Here is an 18,114-nt window from a genome sequence, read left to right on the forward strand (position 1 = left end):
CACACTCTGGGGTCCCCAAGCCTTGGCTCTTGCCAATCTGTACCTAATGCTTTCCATGATTAGATAAGCAGGATGTGTCTCTCCAGGGAGAGTGAATGTGGAGTCCTGTAGCTCAGTGGTTAGAGCACTCGCTTTGCAAGCGAGAGACCTGAGTTCAATTCCCGGCAGGGCGAAACCTTGGGCAAGTTTCCTTACTCCACACGCCTAATAATAATCCCTCCAAAAACCCAAAACAATAATAAATTGGTCATTTTCAATCTACGACTCTTTGTGGGACATTGCTGTGCGCAATTGGCTGCCGCGTTTGCCCACAAATATACAGTCAATTCACTTTACAGTGTGTTCTGTGAAGCGCTTTGGGACGTCCTCCCGACGTGAAAAGCGCTATATCAAATGCAAGGATTATTATTATTATTATTATTATTAATGTACATTCCTTTCCAGACATAGGGAAATTTCCATGCACATGTGAATCCTCAATAGTTTGGTGTGGATGCTACTTTACTAATTTGGAATCACGTAAGCAGGATGCATGCCTTCAGGGAGACAATGTGCATGCCATTCCAACAATCTATCTCTGGGATTTCCATGTGTAGGTGGAATGCATGGAAATCTTACCTTGGTTTGGACGCTTTTAAGCATGGTGATGGATTTCCACACCGGGCTGATCCAAAAAGAAAAAAAACAATTTTATATCCTCTTCACATAAAACCTAGGACTATTTGCTTTCTGTATGTAATCATAGTTGCAGGCCTTTCTGACAGGATTGTGGCACTTCTGTTTGCAGATGATATTATTCTGCTGGTGGACTCACCTGGGAACCTTTCCGCACTGCTCTGAACATTTTGAACATTGGATGCTTCCCCCTCAGGTGAGACTGCACAGTCCATCCCAATAATATCTTTGGAATTTCCATGTATAGGTGGAACATATGGAACTCTCAGTTTGTTTTTGATATTTTTAAGCATAGTGATGGGTTTCCGCACGTGTCAGATACCTGGCTGACTAAAATAAAATTAGCCACCCATGCTGTTACTTTTAACGTCTTTCGACTCTGAATCCCTAAATCCACTTATTCATTATCCCCTTTGGTTCTTACCATACAGGATATACTGCATTAAACTTTATCTGCCACCTACTGCCCATTCTGCAAGTCTATTAATGTCCGCTTGAATCTTTTTGTAATTCCCATTATTTACCATGCCCCGCAGTTTGTCACTATCAAATTTTGACATCACACCTCCTATATCAGTGTCCAAATCATTCGTGCTTTTCGTGAATAGTAGTAGTCCTAAAACTGTTTCCTGCAGAACACCGCTTCATACTTATTCCTGAGCAGCTGCCATTCACTTTTTCCCTGTCTTCTATTTTCTATTTATTCTGTTCTCTCTAACCATTCTGCAATCTTTTCTATGACTCCACGTGCCCCTATTTTAGCAATGAGACACTTATGTGGGAACTTATCAAAGATAGTCTAATATTCCCAAAACACCACATCCACTACATTTCCATCATCTAATTCAGCTGCTACTCATTAAAGAATTCAACAAGGTGGGTCAAACATGATCTTCATAAATCTGTCAGCTTCTTTTAATTACACTTTCCTTCTCAAGATGTCAGCCACACTCAGTTGGTAGCACTCTCACCTCAATCAACGTTCAGTAATTGGGAGCCAGTGAAGCCTGGGAAGGACTGGCGTAATGGACCTATGGAGTTTCGTCCAGATGAATATCCGGGAGGCAGAGTTCTGAATTAATATTAATTTTGTGTATGGTGGATCCGAGGAGACCAGCGAGGAGGGCATTGGAATAGCCCTGCAGGGAAGTGACAAAGGCCTGGTCCATTCCATAATCCCTTTGTCTCGCTCCTTCCCTTGTCTCCTTCAAGACTCTCCTCTTCGACCAAGCCTTCGGCCACCCTCCTACACTCCTTGCCCTCCACCTTCCATGATCCCAACCCCCAACTCGGGTCAGAATCCCTGACTGTCCAGTGCCTTGGCAAGTCCTCCTGACATGAAAGGCGGCATATAAATGTCATTTTGCATTATTGTAAATTACTTATTGGAAATTTTGCAGTATTGTTGACTCCGATCCCTTGCTCACCCCACTTAAACTCATAAGTTTGGTTGGTCACAACAAAATTGTCAGAATATTTGTTTTTGTACTTCAGGAACTTCAGCTTCAATTTTGTACATCATCTTTTGTGTTTATTTGTGACAAAATAGTTAATAATCTGGAATAATATTAAGTGTTCATAATTCACGTTGAGTTCCATCACCCTTGGAAGCACAAGGAAAATACATTTACAGTAGTTAGTATTTAAAGTGGAAGTCAGTACAACAGCAAATTCCACTTGCCTCACCCTCACAGGAGTCATGTGATGCTGCCCTGCGTGAGGGTGCCATATAAATGCAAGCTGTTGTTATTTCATACCCTCATTTTAATTTGTTTTTGTAGCTCTAAAATGCTGCTCTGATAAAGTTAACTAAATTTTAGCACTTGATTTTTTCTGACACCTGTCAACCCTTTGTAAAATCACATACAACTTACTAATTGACTGGAGGAGTATGAAATCTCAGTGAATGATTGCACATTGGATGATGAGATGTTGTAGCACATTGAAGCTGACCTGTTTTCTGTACTGAGTTACTCATCCTAGCTGTGTAGCTATTAAACACGTTTTTTTTCCAGCAGCCTTATACCCTCAATTCTGTACCAATACAAAAACAGCTGCTCCAACTAGAAAAGAAATATGAATTTTAAAGAATAACTGAGTTGCTTTATTGGTCAATGGCCTAGATGCCAAGTTAACACACATGGTATGAAGGACCAACCCTTCAGTTCACCAGCTTTGCATGAGGCACTGGAAGACATACTTACAGCAGGTGAAGAGAATCCATTAGGTGTCCTATGCTGTTATGATTTTGTTCTTGAGAAGCATTATAGTGATCAAATAAATATCACACCAAGTCATGATCAATCAATATTGACACAAGACCATTAACTGAAAAGAAATTCAGCCATCAGATCTCTCTGGTATACAAAACCTTCCAAAGAATCAGTTAGGCATAATAAGTCACATTTGGGGAGAAATTCAACCTGACTCCAGCATTATCTATTTAGTTTAGAGAATCCAGAATTTGGCAAGGTTCTTAAACTACATTTAAGAATTTGCCAAATCCTGAACTATGAAATACAAAGAAAATCAAGTAAATCCAGGTAGAATTTCTACCCCCTGTCACGGTTCCCTTATGTAAATTATCGCTCTACCTCTTTTATTAAGGTTATTAATGTAGATATTCTCTATATATTGAGATTTTGTGCAAAGTAAGTCGTTTTTGTTTTAAGTGCATTTACGGTCTAAGGACCAAAATATAATCTTAGAGCGATAAGGACAGCCTTGGCAACACTAAGTCTGTGACCTGGGTGAGCTGCCCGTGTCATAGTTTAGTGTCAGGGTATTTTCTATTCCTCAACGTTGCAACGTTATCATGTTCCAAGTAGTGTAAACTAGGCATAGGGTTAACGACCAATAAACCACCATTGAGCTTTCTATACAGTGCTTCTCGAGTCCTGTAAAGCTCAAGGAAGGAGAGAGAAACACAAGCAGGTTACTGCTGAAGTCAGATGTCTGGTAGTGCGAAGGACGTTGATGAATACATCCCTTCGTTGCGCAATAAGGCATTGGGATTACCTGTCGTCGTGTGTATATTCTCAGTCGTGGAGTTTCACTCAAGAGAGGGAACTTGCATGATACAGGGAAGACTTGATACAGAGACCGCCTAGTCACCAAGCGGTTGTCATAACACAGGGATACAATTAGGGGTGACAACGGTCGCACCCCAGGTTTCTAGCAAATTTTACATTTTGCTAATTCAATACAAAGGTTTTGAGATGTCAGTCAAGGTTATGTGGCACATAACAAATGTTAAAAGCTTGTATCTTGAGAGAATTTATGTTATTTTTATTGCACTTAAGTGGAATACTTATTAAAAGGGAAGTGTAAATTTTTTATATTTATCACCACCTCAAAATCAGCACTTCATGTTTTATACCAGAAAATGTATGACGTGTATAAATCAGTCAGAACTTTAAGCTCAGTCTGGGCTGACACTTTAATGGAGTGCTGGGGAAATGTTCAGCCAAGGGCCTGCCTGCTTACTCAAGTGGACTTTCCTGGGGATGTGCTGCATTGTCAGAGGTGCCATCCATCGGATGAGACTTTAAACCAAGGTCTTGTCTGCCTGTTCAGGTGGATGTTAAAGATATCATGCATGGCACTACTCGACAGTAGTCATCACTTCACAGTAAATCCAGCAAAGTGCTTTGAGATAACCTACAGACGTGGAAAGGAGCTATGCCAAGCCCAAGAATTATTATTAAAAGTGAAAAACCTCCACAGAGTGTTTCAAATTCTATTTGAATAGGTTAGAAATAATCTCTATAGATTTAGAAAAAATGTCAGTGCAGGTGTGACTTCAAACAATGAAGGAAAGTAAATTTAGATGTTGTCAATGATATTTCATTGCATTCAATATAGCTTATTTTAATGCTGATTTAATGCATTTGATTCAATCAACAAGTCAACTGGGATCTAATATCTGCAGGGAAATAATGTAGCGGGTGATGATCCATTCATCACTGTCCACCTCTGACTCCCAACACTCTGATTCCCATCTGACCTTGCCATGCAAACATGAACCTCTTTTTAAAATAATTAAAGCAGGATGATATCTTGGTTTCTCACTTCTATTTGTTACTCTTGGTAATAAGATAGACAGCCTTGAATCTCAAATTCTCACAGCACCAATTCTTGGGTTTTCTCTCATCCTTCCAAAATGTAATGTGAACAATTAGATTTGCAACAAAGTTTCTGCAGCATTCAATTCTGGGAGAGGAATAGCACTACTATAGTGTACCCAACTCTACTCTTGAAAAAACATTAATGTATAAATGTTTAAAGAGGGGATGAAGGTATCAAATCTCATCATCCAAATGGCCCAACGCATGAAAAACATCCAGATGCGGATCTGCATTCTAGTGTAACAGGGTTTAACCTTTCTATAATATAAAATATTTAACATTTACAAGTATAATTTAAGTACAAATTACAAATAGAATTTAAGCTAAGTTCCTTTGCACCATTTAAATGTCCAAAAACATTTTCAGACTCAAAGCACATTTATAGCTGGTGGTATGTCTGTCCCAATAGACTATCCTGTCATACTCAGTATGTAAAGTTAGCAACCTTTTCATCAAAGAGTTTATAAAAACACATTGGAAATTCATTTATGGTCGACAGCTAGCAGCCACTACAACTCTTTCACAAACTTTAAAGATGCAAGCACAACACCAAGTGATAAGCAGCTGATAAAATACAACACATATTTCTGGAAATAGGCAATTTACGGTGACAGCTAGAAACAAGAGACCTCAAAGTATATTCCACTCATATCAAACTGAAGCCACAATTGTCTCCAAGTTACATTTGAAGTATCTATTTGGTGACACTGATATTGACATCCTTTATTAATAAAACTTGAAGCATTTTCAAATCATCTTTGAACATTTAGTTTTTCAGAATTGGGATAAACAAAAATGAATTAATGCAGAAATCTCACATGGACTTGATATCACTATCAATTAAAAATTGGAGAGGATTGGGTGGAGTGCCTAAACATTCACAAGTGGCTTCAGGTTGTCAATCACCTTAGTTAAAATTGCTTCAAGTGAAACAACATTATTATATATGGTGACGTTCCTCGGCAGGGAGGAAATGGTATTTCGGTTAACCTTGGACATCTCTTAAGATGGACAAACTGGCCGTCCCAATGTGTCAGGTTCAACCGGCTTCCACTCTATTGGACAAAACTTACCATCATCTTTTCAAAGAGTGAAAGAACTTCCTTTTCTGGCAGTTGATTTGAAGAAAATTCATCGTATTCTGGTGATATTGCAGGCCAGTCACCATTGGATAATGGCGGACACTTAAAATTTGGAATTGTAGGTCTATCACGTCTGCTGCTTGGTTTTCGGATACTAGCAAACTTATCCAACTGCAAAACAGAAAAAAAAGTTTGGGGTTAAGAAAAATGCACGTAATATTAATGATCAATTAAATCAATTCAACATTCCAAATTCATTCAAAACTCAGCAAGTTGGGCACTGTGGGACAAAATCATGTCCTATCACTCTATCATACAGAACATCATAAAAAGGAAAATATAGTATGAGCTTACTCGAATAATTGATTTAGATATTTTATTCAAATCTGAAACAAAATTATAAACAATTTCAGTAAAACCAAAAAATGCAGGTTGTGAAATAAGCAACCAATTAACGAATTCCACCCATTGGTAGAAGAAATAAAATCTGCCTCAACCTTGCCAAAAATAACTTGACAAGGAACAGTAGTATAGAATACTGTACCAAATTCACAAAGGTTTACCTTGATGTAGCTTGTCACTTATTAATTGAAATTTTAGATATTTATTTCACTATGGAAAGAATAGATCAACTCAAGCAAAGGCCTCAATGAATCCAACAACCTTTGTCTTGCAAAATAAATACTTTCTGTAATACAGAGTGGTACTGGGAGTACAGGACTGAATGATCTTGGGCTTACAGTGGACTATAGTCTGCGGCGGACCTTGCTGTACCAAAAATCCCAGCACACAACATCCAGTGATGACTTGCCAGCTTCACTGCTTTTTAAAAAAAGCATGTCAGGTGAACTGCCAGGTCAGGTCACTCTATCATCACTTCCTGTACACTGCCCATGCAGAAGATGTTGGAGTCAAACCCATTTGAAAAGTTGTGGGGACAACAGATGTGCAGGATTAATTATATTATAATATTAATGATATTATTAAATCATTAACATTCAGAAAAAAGTCAACCATCTTAATTTGGAAAACAGTTGGCAAAATCCCTACTTGCAATTTTTCCTCTCTTTAAAAAATGGGAAAACAAAATAATCAGCTAAAATTACTTTAATAATAATAATCCTTGCATTTGATATAGTGCCTGATCACGTTGTTGAGATACCTCAAAGCACTTCACAGGATATACTGTAAAGTGGTTTGACTGTGTATTTTGTGGGCGAATGCAGCAGGTATATGCCACAATCATGTTCCACGAACAGCCATGGAGTCATTGACCAATTTGCTTATTGGCCAGGACACTGGTACAAACTCTCTTCTCAAATAATGTCCACTTGGCATTCATCACAATCAAATCACAAAATAATCTACATAATATTGGACTTAATGCCCCAGCACAATTTTTTAATTTGTAAAGTCACATTCAATAATTTATTGTTCAATGTGTTTTTTCTCAAGACATTTCAAAATTCAAATACATTAAAGAAAAATAGCACAATTTTATGCCTATCCCTTCCTCTGTTTAGTGTCGTCTTGAGACATTTTATATAACAATGATCAGTTATGAAGATTCTACTGCAGAAATTCAAAAGAAGACACTACAGGAAACATCAACCAAATATTTCTGAAGTAATCAGAGCATAATAATAACTGTGGTTGATCCAAGACGGAACTACTAAAGTCAGACAGAAGTGAATAAATTAAATTTCAGAAAGTTCCTTTGTGAGACTCCATTATTTACATTGTGAAAGGCAGGATAAATGAAAATTAGTAAATTACTAAATTAGTGAAATTGAGCACAGTCCAATAAATTCTATTCAGTGTCTCTGAAATCACGATACAAAATATTTAAAGGAAAATATACTTGTCGAAGCAGTATGCTATTTGAAAAATCAAAGGCTTATTTATTTACACGACAATATTTACTTCACATCATCTGGACCATTTATAGTATGAAACAAGGTTTTACCACACTCTGCCAATATGAAATTTTGTTTCAGAATTTTGATAACAGGCATTTTTCATGTGCTTGAGGGTAGCTCCACCACTATGCCAAATCAATGTGGTGCTGATCGACAATCTCTAGTGGACCTTGCAGAAGTGGAAACCAATGCAACAATTTTAAGGTAAATTAACTCTTTGCCTCTTGAAAGAAGTATAACATCTCTGAAGTCCAGCACAGAAGTTTATGATGGGCACGATACCAAGCTGATTGTTTAGATAACAAGAACAGTTATCGCTCCAAGCTGCGGCCTGCAGATTGTCTCAATTAAAAATCTGAATTCTGGGCTAAATAGTCAAGCAATTATTGAGTGACTCTTAAGTTTCATTGGAGCAACAGAGATATACTATGATGTCCTTTTTTTCTGAAGTTGATTTAGCTATTAGAAATTTTATTAATGCTGGATTTACTTGAATTTTTGTCCCATGGGGATAGAGAAGGAAAACAATTACCCTTGATTATCAGAACCTTTGCTTTCTACTTACATAAAGATAACCCTCACATATATCAATTCAATGACATTTCTTCAAAAGAAGGAAACAGGAAGTGGCAGGAAATAACTTAAGCACCACTATTTCCAGAAATAAATGAAATTCAGATGCCACCTTCGGCAAAGTCAGAAAGAACTTTTACAGCATTCTAAAATTTCTGATTTAATAATCAACAGTCTGAGCTGAGCCACGAACATTACATACATCTAAGACATATTGGCTGAAGCTGTTAATGTGCTAGATGTGGTAAGATCATGGCTACCTATCTGCACAGTTAGTAAACAATACAATTTACATTTATATAGCGTTTTTCACAATAGGAGGACTTCTTAAAAGATCTTCACAAGTGGGATTCCGAGCTGAGAGTGGGAACCAAAGGATACCTCAGGGGAAAGATCAGGTGTCTTGGGATGTCTTCCCAAAGTGAAAGGCGCTATACACATGTAATCTGTTGTTCCTGTTAAAAGATGACCAGAAGCAGTCAAATAAGTACATACCTCGAAAAGGGGAGGGAACCAGCAAGTCAGTGGGAATCTGAAATGCAATTCCAGAGATTAGGGGCAGAATGGCTCATACTAGCTGATGCCGATGAGGCCAGGGCAAATGAAGTGAAGCAGGCCGGGCCGGTGCTTGCTGAGCAAAGGGAGCAGCCAGGTTAGTGGGTTGATTAAGGTGAGACCTTGGAGGGATTTAAATGTGAGAACGAGATCTTGAACTCAGAGATCACATTGCTGAAAACTGTTCTGTCAAAACATTTGAGCATAACTGCTGAACACTGAATAAACTGATCCATAACAATCTGCACAGAATTAGGCATTAGAATTCTAAATTAGCTCAGTTGGTATCATTCTCACTTTTGGGTAGGTTATGCTGAAGGGTGAAGCCCCATAATATGAGCTCAAAGTCCAGACTGATATTTGAGTGCAGCACTCAAGAGTTTCCATTTTTCAGATGAAATGTTAAAACAGAATTCCAGTTTGCCTGTTCAGCTGGACATTACAGATCGCATGATACTATTCAAAAACAGAAGGAAACTTCTCGCTATTTGCTGTTGACAATTCTGCAGATAAATTGCCCTTCAGGTTATTTGTGGAATCTTGCTGTGCACAAATTAGCTATTGTTTCCAACAAATGCACAGCCACTACACTGCACATCAAGTACTTGTGAAGCACTTTTAAATGTATGCTCACTGCGAGTGTGAAATCAAATGCAAAGCCCATCATAATTAATATGCATAGGACAAGAGCACAAGATAGCTTTTGGCTGTACAAATAATCTGGTATACAACACCAAGAACCTTCACTTCGTCACCAAAAACGAAATACAGATAATGCTTTGTCTCTTTTCTGAATCACATATCTTTTCTGGGTATAAATGAAACAGTCGCAGCTGTACCAGTGATTGGTGATGAGTAACATTCTTTCTCTGAATGAAAGGATTTTTTGGAGGTGCGGAGAGAAAGGAGAGTGGGAGAATCTCGGGACCCCTGGCCAAAGACTAAGCTAGCACTGGAAAGGAAATGGGTTTTAACAATCTCAAAACAGTTGGGGAAGAAGCAACTTAATATTTCACTCAGGTTATAAAAGGATCAAAGGAGAATACATCATGTATTGGAATGACTTAGGACTCCGTAAGAGAAAAACATCCACGAAAAGCTCCACAAAAGGACTAATTTTATGGAAAAGTCCAGGTCATGGAAAAGAGAAAGAATTTCAATTTATTTGGGTTAAAATTGTGCTTCATTTTACAACTAACAAAGAAATACATTTAAAAAGCTATTCTCTCCTTATATCTCAACTTTTCGTCCCTCCCTCTAAAAAAGTAACTTTTCTTGGAATGGATTATGTACCAAATTATGCATCATGACACAAATCTAGAATTAAACAGGACAAAAGCAATTTAAAGAACATTCTCCTCGTGAATTTCAATTAACTGCATACTTTGTGGACAAAATGCGGAAGCCAATTGAGCACAGCAGTGTCTCACAAACAGTTTGGATTGAGTGACCAAACCATAATTTTTTTGGAAAGGATTATTATTCCTGGAACAGCAATCCAGCTCCAACTTACTGCTTGGTAAACATAGGTGTATGGAGTAAAGAAACTTGCCTAACATTTCGCCCTGCCCAGGAACTGAACCCAGTTCCTCTCGCTTGCAAGGCGAAATACACTGAAGGACTCCATTTCTATGTTCTCAATTTAAGCAATAGTTTCTGAAGAATGCTAAAGTGCTCCTTCTCCTCCATCAGCATGACCCTTGCACCTCTCACAGCAATCAGTGTAACATCAGAAAAGATTGACAATTCAGGATCAATTGATACTAAATCAAGGGCATTTTTATGGTATCAATCTTTGCACACCAGAAACTGGATGAGACTGCCCAAAATGAACAACAGTTTAACACATTGATTACATTTGTCTGAAGACACGAATGTACAAATCTCTGTACAATGTTTTAGATGTTTAAATTACATTGGAAGTAGAAAACAAAGTGAAATTTAAGTACATTTGAAGGAGACCCCAACAGATGGCAAAGCTCTTTTTTTTTTAAAAGAAACACACCAATTGTCAGAATCCAGAGTACTTCACTCCTTTTCCCCTCAATGTTTACAGCATGAAAACAAGCTATTCAACCCATGATCCATTCCGGTGTTTATAATCCACACATGCATCCACCCTTCCTAATCTTAATCATAATAATCCTATTTATTTACCCATCTTTTCCTTCATCATGTATGTCCATCAAGACAAATAAAGCATTTATTCAAGCATCTCTAACTAGAATTCTACTTTCTTTACAGCAAGTGCAAAACAAGTCTTCTTTGCACACAAACTTTTAATTCTCAATTACGTTACAATTTAAACTACTCATCAACAACAACAAGATTCCATTTATAGAGCGCCTTTCACGTCGGGAGGACGTCCTCAACCAGTGGCAGGACATTTAATACCAAGCCCATGCATGAACATTGTCACACAAAAACACATTCAAAATCGTCTTTCTGATACAGAGCATTCAAGGCATTTTGCATAACTGGATCCAGACCTAAACGTCTTTATATTTCAAAAAGGTAATTTGTCCCTTACAAATAGATGTTTGAAGAGTAGTATTCATATTCTATGCTCCCGTCACAAATTTATTTACATAATTCAGCACTAGCTATATATTTGATGTCAGGATCAGGTTCCAAAAACAATTTAAAACTTGAATGGCAAAAAAAGCACGCCAATTGGTTTGGGAGAAAAGAGTGAACACCACATTTTTTTCAGTAATATTTCCTTAATTTCCTTTTTTCAAACACAATAAAAAAAAGTGCAGAAAGGGTGCACAAGCTCTGTTGGTTGACAGAGATGAAAATAAATGCTAGCAGTTGGCATCCACTCTTTAGTTTAATAAACAGCTGCTGCTGTCTGCCTTCAGAGGCCTGGTTCCAATTCCTGCTGATCCATGGACTTCATAACATGCGCTTATTGTCAACTTCAGAAGCTGCATTGGTGCGAAATAGACTTTACATCAATTTTGGGGGATTTTCAAATGCATCGCAAATCTAAAACATTATCATTGCCTTCTAGTTGCAAGGAAACTGATGACATTTAACAGAGCAAGAACATCAGTCTACCTGATCTCTAGGAGAAAAGCAATAACAACAAACAACATTTGATTAGCCTTAGAGTGCTTGTGCACCTATGCGGAGGTAAAACAAGAAATAAGGGTACAGGAAACAATGAACAACAACAACAAAAAGCAAAATTACATTTGTAAAGCGCCTTTCATGTCGGGAGGACCTTTCACACCAATCTAATTCAAGTGCTTCTCAAGCCTATGGTTGTTTCTTCAACGGGCACTGTTGTGAGTAGAAAGGAGGTCAGAGAGATAGGGGGTGCAAAGGAGTGGAGGGATTTGAAGACAAGGGTGAGGATCTTGAAGCTGTGATAGGCAGCCAGTGCAGTCCGGCAAGGACTGGGGTAATCGGGGAGTGGAGTGTGGTGCGGGTAAGAATGAAAGCGGCAGAGTTTTGGATGTCCTGGATTTCATGGATGGTCGTGGAGGGGAGACCGGCGAGGAGGGCATTTGAATAGTCCAGCCGAGGGGTGACAAAGGCATGGACCAGAGTTTCAGCGGCTTTGGAGTGAGGTATTGGCAGAGACGAGCGATGCGTCGGAGGTGGAAGAAGGCGGTGCTGGTATCCTGACAACTCACACTCTTTTAGCTTATCAAAAGCAAGCTAAGCAGCTTTATGCATATGCTGTGATCCCCAAGCCTTGGCTCTTGCGAACGTGTGACTGCCTGATACTTTCCAAAATTAAGTAAGCAGGATTCATCCCTCCAGAGAGAGTGCGTTTTCCCACCAATCTCTGGGATTTCCATGTGCAGGTTGGATGCATGGAATTCTCAGTTTGGTTACTCCTAAGCATAGTGATGGGTTTCCACGTGTGTCAGCCACCCAGCTGAATCCCCTCCCATTAAAAAAAACAAACGTTTTGCTCATCCGTTAATTTAGAATAAGTGAATAAGATCATAACATGTCTGTAATTCACATCAAGATTCTTTAATTATATACGAACATATATGCATGTTATATTTGTACCATGAGCACAATTCAACCAGAGCTTCATTGTTTTTAATTTGTGTGTCCAGAAACCTGATCAATATTTAATACAGAAAGAGAAGGGCTGTTGCCTTACAAGTAGGGGAGTAGAGATAAAGAAGGAATGGTACTGTGGGTAGATATGGATGAGAAAAGGCCTGGTACTGTGTTCTGAATGACAGAAAAACATGGGGGAGAAAAGTGTTGGCAGTGATAGAAAGTAGAAAGAAAAATAAGCACTCATGATGAGTGATAAAAGGGCTAGGACTCTGTTATCTGACCTCGCAAACTCTGCTACTTCTATTTATCTTCAAAAGGGAAGATTCTGTCTCTTCCCTTAAAGCAGAGATTTCCCATAATCCAACATGTGTAAAGAATATTTCACCATACTTTCAGGATTTTCAGACTATCCTTCCTACCAATGTACTGTAACATTTCTGAAATAATTAATTCAGGAATTGGTATTAGAAATGGGGCACCACAGATTCATTCTGTTTAAAGTGCCATCCCACCCCAATAGTAAACAAAAGGGATCATAATTTTTATCACTTGACTGAACATGAATTCGTCCTTTAATTTTTACAAAAATTGAATTTACTCACATCAAGCTATTATCATGGCAGTGGAATCAGTTTACAAAAAGCTTCAAGTTGGATAAACATCAAATGTTTCTACATTACATATTACCTGGGCCAATAGAAAAGTGCAGCCCTCATTTTCTGCTACAACGAGCCTGTCCACTACAAACCCGTCATAAATGTAGTTTCTGGCCAGTGGACCGCTCACACCGTTTACTTGACATCACTGTGAGCGGATCGACTCTGGATACGACGCAAGCAGCAAATGGGCTACAATCGGAGGCCCCGAGTGTGTATCTCTAGATGAGTGTGTCTCTTCTATATGCGTGTGTGTTTTTATGAGTGTCTCTTGGGTGATTAGTGGTTAGAACACTCGCCTCGTAAGCGAAAGAACCTGCGTTCGATTCCCGGGCAGGACAAACCGTTGGGCAAGTTTCCTTACTCCACTCGCCTCTGTTCATCAAGCAGTAAGTAGGAACCCATTTTTTAGGCAATTGGCAAATCGCTTTTCCCAGGGGTAACAATCCCTTCAAATATTTCTTTAAATAATAATTTGGTCACTCAATCCATGACTGTTTGTGGGACACTGCGCTGTATGTAATTGGCTGCAACGTTTCACCTACAAAATATATAGTCAATTCACTTCACAGTATACTCTGTGAAATAAATACTGCATCTATATTTGATATGCAAAACCTTAAAAATGGAAATTTAAACCAGAAGGCAAACCGATCAGTTGTTCCTAAAATAGTTGGCTACCCTCAATCATTATTCCCCGCATAGTGCATACACAGCAAACAAAAAGTGATGTTAACGGTGATGTCAATGATCCAGATTTTTATCCATTAACTAGCAAGCTAAATAAATCAACACTCCCAAAAGAGTGCGACATTGCTTTTAAAGCAAGGTGATGGGGATTATGAACTTTTTTTAAAAAAAAACTGCACCTATCTGCCTATAAATTCAAGCTCTACAGAATCTTAGCTGAAAGAAGTACATTTTTATTCAACATGGCACTGATAGTCTATATAGATTTAGAAACGTATTGTCAATCACTTGTTTCTTATTTAGTATTTTTCTCTTAAGGGCACAGATTTTCATTAACTTCCACAAAGTTTCTAGTACTCCGTTTCCAGTATCAGATCAATTTAACACTCCACTTCTGTAATCTAGGTCCAATTGTGACACAATAATAACATTCAATTTACTCTCATCTCTTGAATGTATACTGATTCAATGCAGACACATATCCACACATTGGGTAACATGTGATACTTTACTGCACCATCCCAAGAATCTGTAATTGCACACTTGAGCATTTCCACCAACTCCCTGAATGTCTTACCCACAGAACAATTTAGTGAGAAATCAGACACGTACAAAACAATATAACATTTCTTTATCTATCACCTTTCAAGTCGGTAGATAAAGAAGTCCTGTAGCTCAGTGGCTAGAGCACTCACCTCGCAAGCGAGTCAATTTATACAGTCAATTTATTTTACAGTATATTCTGTGAAGCAATTTGAAGACGTGAAAATCACTATATTAAATACAAGGATTATTAAGTCGGGAAGACGTCCCAAAGGTGCTCAACAGTCCAGGGTTTGCAGCCAAGCTATAGGTGGGAAAAGAGGGCCGAAAACACGATTAAAGAGAAAAGTTTTACGTGGATCTTGAAGAAGACAAGAACTCTGGGATAGATTTCAGAGCATGGGGCAGATACCCTGAAAGCCTGATTCCGGGGATGATTGGGGAGTGCAATGGGGAGGGGTGAAGTAGGCCATTGAGTGGAGAGAGCGAGCAGGTTGCTTTGGGTTTAAGGAGAGTGGGGCAAGACCATGGAGGGATTTAGAGGTAGAACAGGGATCTTGAACTTGATCCAATAGGGGATGGGAAGCTTGCATTGCTGGACAAGGAGTGATTGGCTCGTGGAATCTAGCATGGGAGAGGATACGAGCTGCAACTTTCTGGATTGTCTGCAGCCTGTGACGAGAAGAGGCAAGTAGTCTGGAGAGCAGAGTTGGCATAATCTAGGCTGGACGTGAAGAATGCACGGGTTAGGGTCGCAGCAGCCGGACAGGAAAGGTGTAGTGAAGGCAACGTTACTGAGGTGAGGGAAAGCTGAGCAGGTCAAACCATACTGTGGATTTTGGATATGACTGTGCTTTGTATTACACTTAATATCATGCAATTTTCTGAATTAAATTTGTCCCAATTTGTGAGAATATCATTGTAGGTAATATCACAAAAAAGTTTCAGGAAGAAGACCCTTCAGCCAATTGAGTTTATTTTTCCAGAGTACCATCAACCATTCTATGTTACCATCAAGTTATTTCTTTAATGAGTCCAATATCCCAATCTCTAACACATTCCCTGCTAACCTGTAAATTATCCACAACAAATAAGTGAAATGCAGCCCAGTTATAACATGGTGTTTGGGATCCCCAATTTTTATTCATGAAAACATGGAGAATTGGACTGCGTACCCATGCAATCATCAGAATTGCATAGAATGCGATGGTTGTTTCCCCACCCTGAAAGAAAAATTGGCTGACATCCAGGTCAGCACAATGTCACTTCCTAGCAAAGTGATGTCGACGATAATGATTTAATAACTTGAAAGTCAACAATTTTCACTTAAAAAGCCTGCCAATGCATACGTAATAATCAGATTTGTGCTATTGTGCGACCCTAATCCGTGCATTCTTCATGTCCAGCCTAGATTATGCCAACTCTCTGCTCTCCAGACGACTTGCCTCTTCTCATCAAATTTATGATGGATTACAGGAAATACAGTGCAGCTGCATTATAATGTATTTCCTGTAATCCATCATAAAATTGCCCTGAACCAAGTAAGAGAGTGCAGGAACATCAGAGATGCAGTCTTTAGAATCAGAATTTAAATGGATCATGATACAATTTGAAAAGAGAAAGGTGTTTTGCTCAGTGTCCTGCCCAACAATTATCCATATTAATTGGTTATTTATCTTAAGGATCTTTGTGTCACTGGCTTAACTGGTTGTTGTGCTTGCTTACAAAAACATCTATAATGATAGCAATTACTTGCAAAGTAAAGTGAGCTATTTCCATGTGATAAAGTAGTAATAATGATATTATCCTTGCATTTGATTTTGGGCCTTTCATATCAGGAGGACATCCCAAACTGCTTCAGAATTCACTGTAAAATGTAGTGACTATTTTCTATAAAAATGCAAATTCCTTTTTTACATTTTAATTGCTGAGCATTTTACTGTCAAAAGAAGTTAGTCACAAAAATGAAGTATCCTTACCACATCATCCGTCAATGTTTTAATATTTAAATGCTGCAGAAATAAGAAGAAAAACAAGTTATTATACAGCATTAAAAGTTATTACATAAATATTCAATTTGTCAAAAAAATGCAGCGTGAAACACATACAGATTAGCTTTAATGTTGCTCATCTGGTTTTATTATAGTCTCCTGATAAGATTTTTTATATTAAAAAAGGGTGAATAGCAAATAAATGTTTCTATTCAGGCTCATTTAATATAACATGCAATGCAGTCTTATCATTCCAAATTTGCAGCTTATCAATTTATTAGTTATTTCTGCTTTCAAATCTCTGTAGCTTTGCAGTTGGCAACCTGAAGGTATGAAACCCATATGTTAAACCAACTCTTCATTTTCACTCTTAAAATCAAATCAATAATTTCTCAGCAAAACCTGAAAAGGTGATAAACAGGTATCTCATGAAACTAAGCTTTTTTACATAATCATAACTTAAATAGACACCACCACTGGAACAATATCAGCACCAACAATTAAATACACAGCATTATTTCACAATTACTTAAGTTAATGTTCAAATTATTCAACATCTGTACTGTAAAAAAATCAATTGAACGTCAAGAACATTTTATTTTTGCATAACATTTGCTACTCCAGATCATTCAGACAAAATGAAATATTTAAAGAAATCAATTCCTTGCCAAATGTTATTTGGCGAGTCCTGTGGAGTCCTGTAGCTCAGTGGTTAGAGCACTCGCTTAGCAAGCGAGAGACCAGAGTTCAATTCCAGGCAGGGCGAAACCTTGGGACAAGTTTACTTACTCCACACGCCTAATAATAATCCCTCCAAAACCAAAAACAATAATAAATTGGTCATTTTCAATCTATGACTGTTTGTGGGACATTGCTGTGCGCAATTGGCTGCCGCGTTCGCCCACAAATATACAGTCAATTCACTTTACAGTGTGTTCTGTGAAGCGCTTTGGGACGTCCTCCCGACGTGAAAAGCGCTATATCAAATGCAAGGAGTATTATTATTATTATTTGTTGGCCAGAATAACAGGATCAACCCCCATCTCTTTCCTAATTGTGTCAGAGGACCTTTAACATCCACCTGAGCAGGCAGATATTAGCTTGGTTTAACATCTTATCCAAAGGGCAGTACTCCAACAATGCAGTGCTTCCCCAGGAAGTACACAAACCGACTTGGAGTGTTAGCCAAGACCAATTTCAAAGTCCGAACATGGAGCTTGAACCGACAACTTCTGATAAAATCAGAAGTTGATCAGGGATAAAAAAAATAT

The 18,114-nt window shown here is 38.3% G+C and overlaps 1 protein-coding gene across 1 annotated transcript in view; it reads right to left on the reverse strand.

The window, feature by feature from the left end:
* LOC103178646 (protein diaphanous homolog 3-like) overlaps window positions 1–18,114 on the reverse strand; it is a 154,132-nt gene that overhangs the window by 117,664 nt on the left and 18,354 nt on the right. Inside the window, exons 2-3 of the mRNA XM_042334098.1 lie at window positions 16,832–16,864; window positions 5,876–6,055 (exon numbers count right to left, since the gene is read on the reverse strand). Of these exons, the coding sequence (XP_042190032.1) occupies window positions 5,876–6,055; window positions 16,832–16,864 (213 nt within the window). The remainder of the gene's footprint in view (window positions 1–5,875; window positions 6,056–16,831; window positions 16,865–18,114) is intronic.

The sequence above is a fragment of the Callorhinchus milii genome, unplaced genomic scaffold (assembly GCF_018977255.1).
Source record: "Callorhinchus milii isolate IMCB2004 unplaced genomic scaffold, IMCB_Cmil_1.0 Scaffold4, whole genome shotgun sequence".
Lineage (NCBI taxonomy): Eukaryota > Metazoa > Chordata > Chondrichthyes > Chimaeriformes > Callorhinchidae > Callorhinchus > Callorhinchus milii.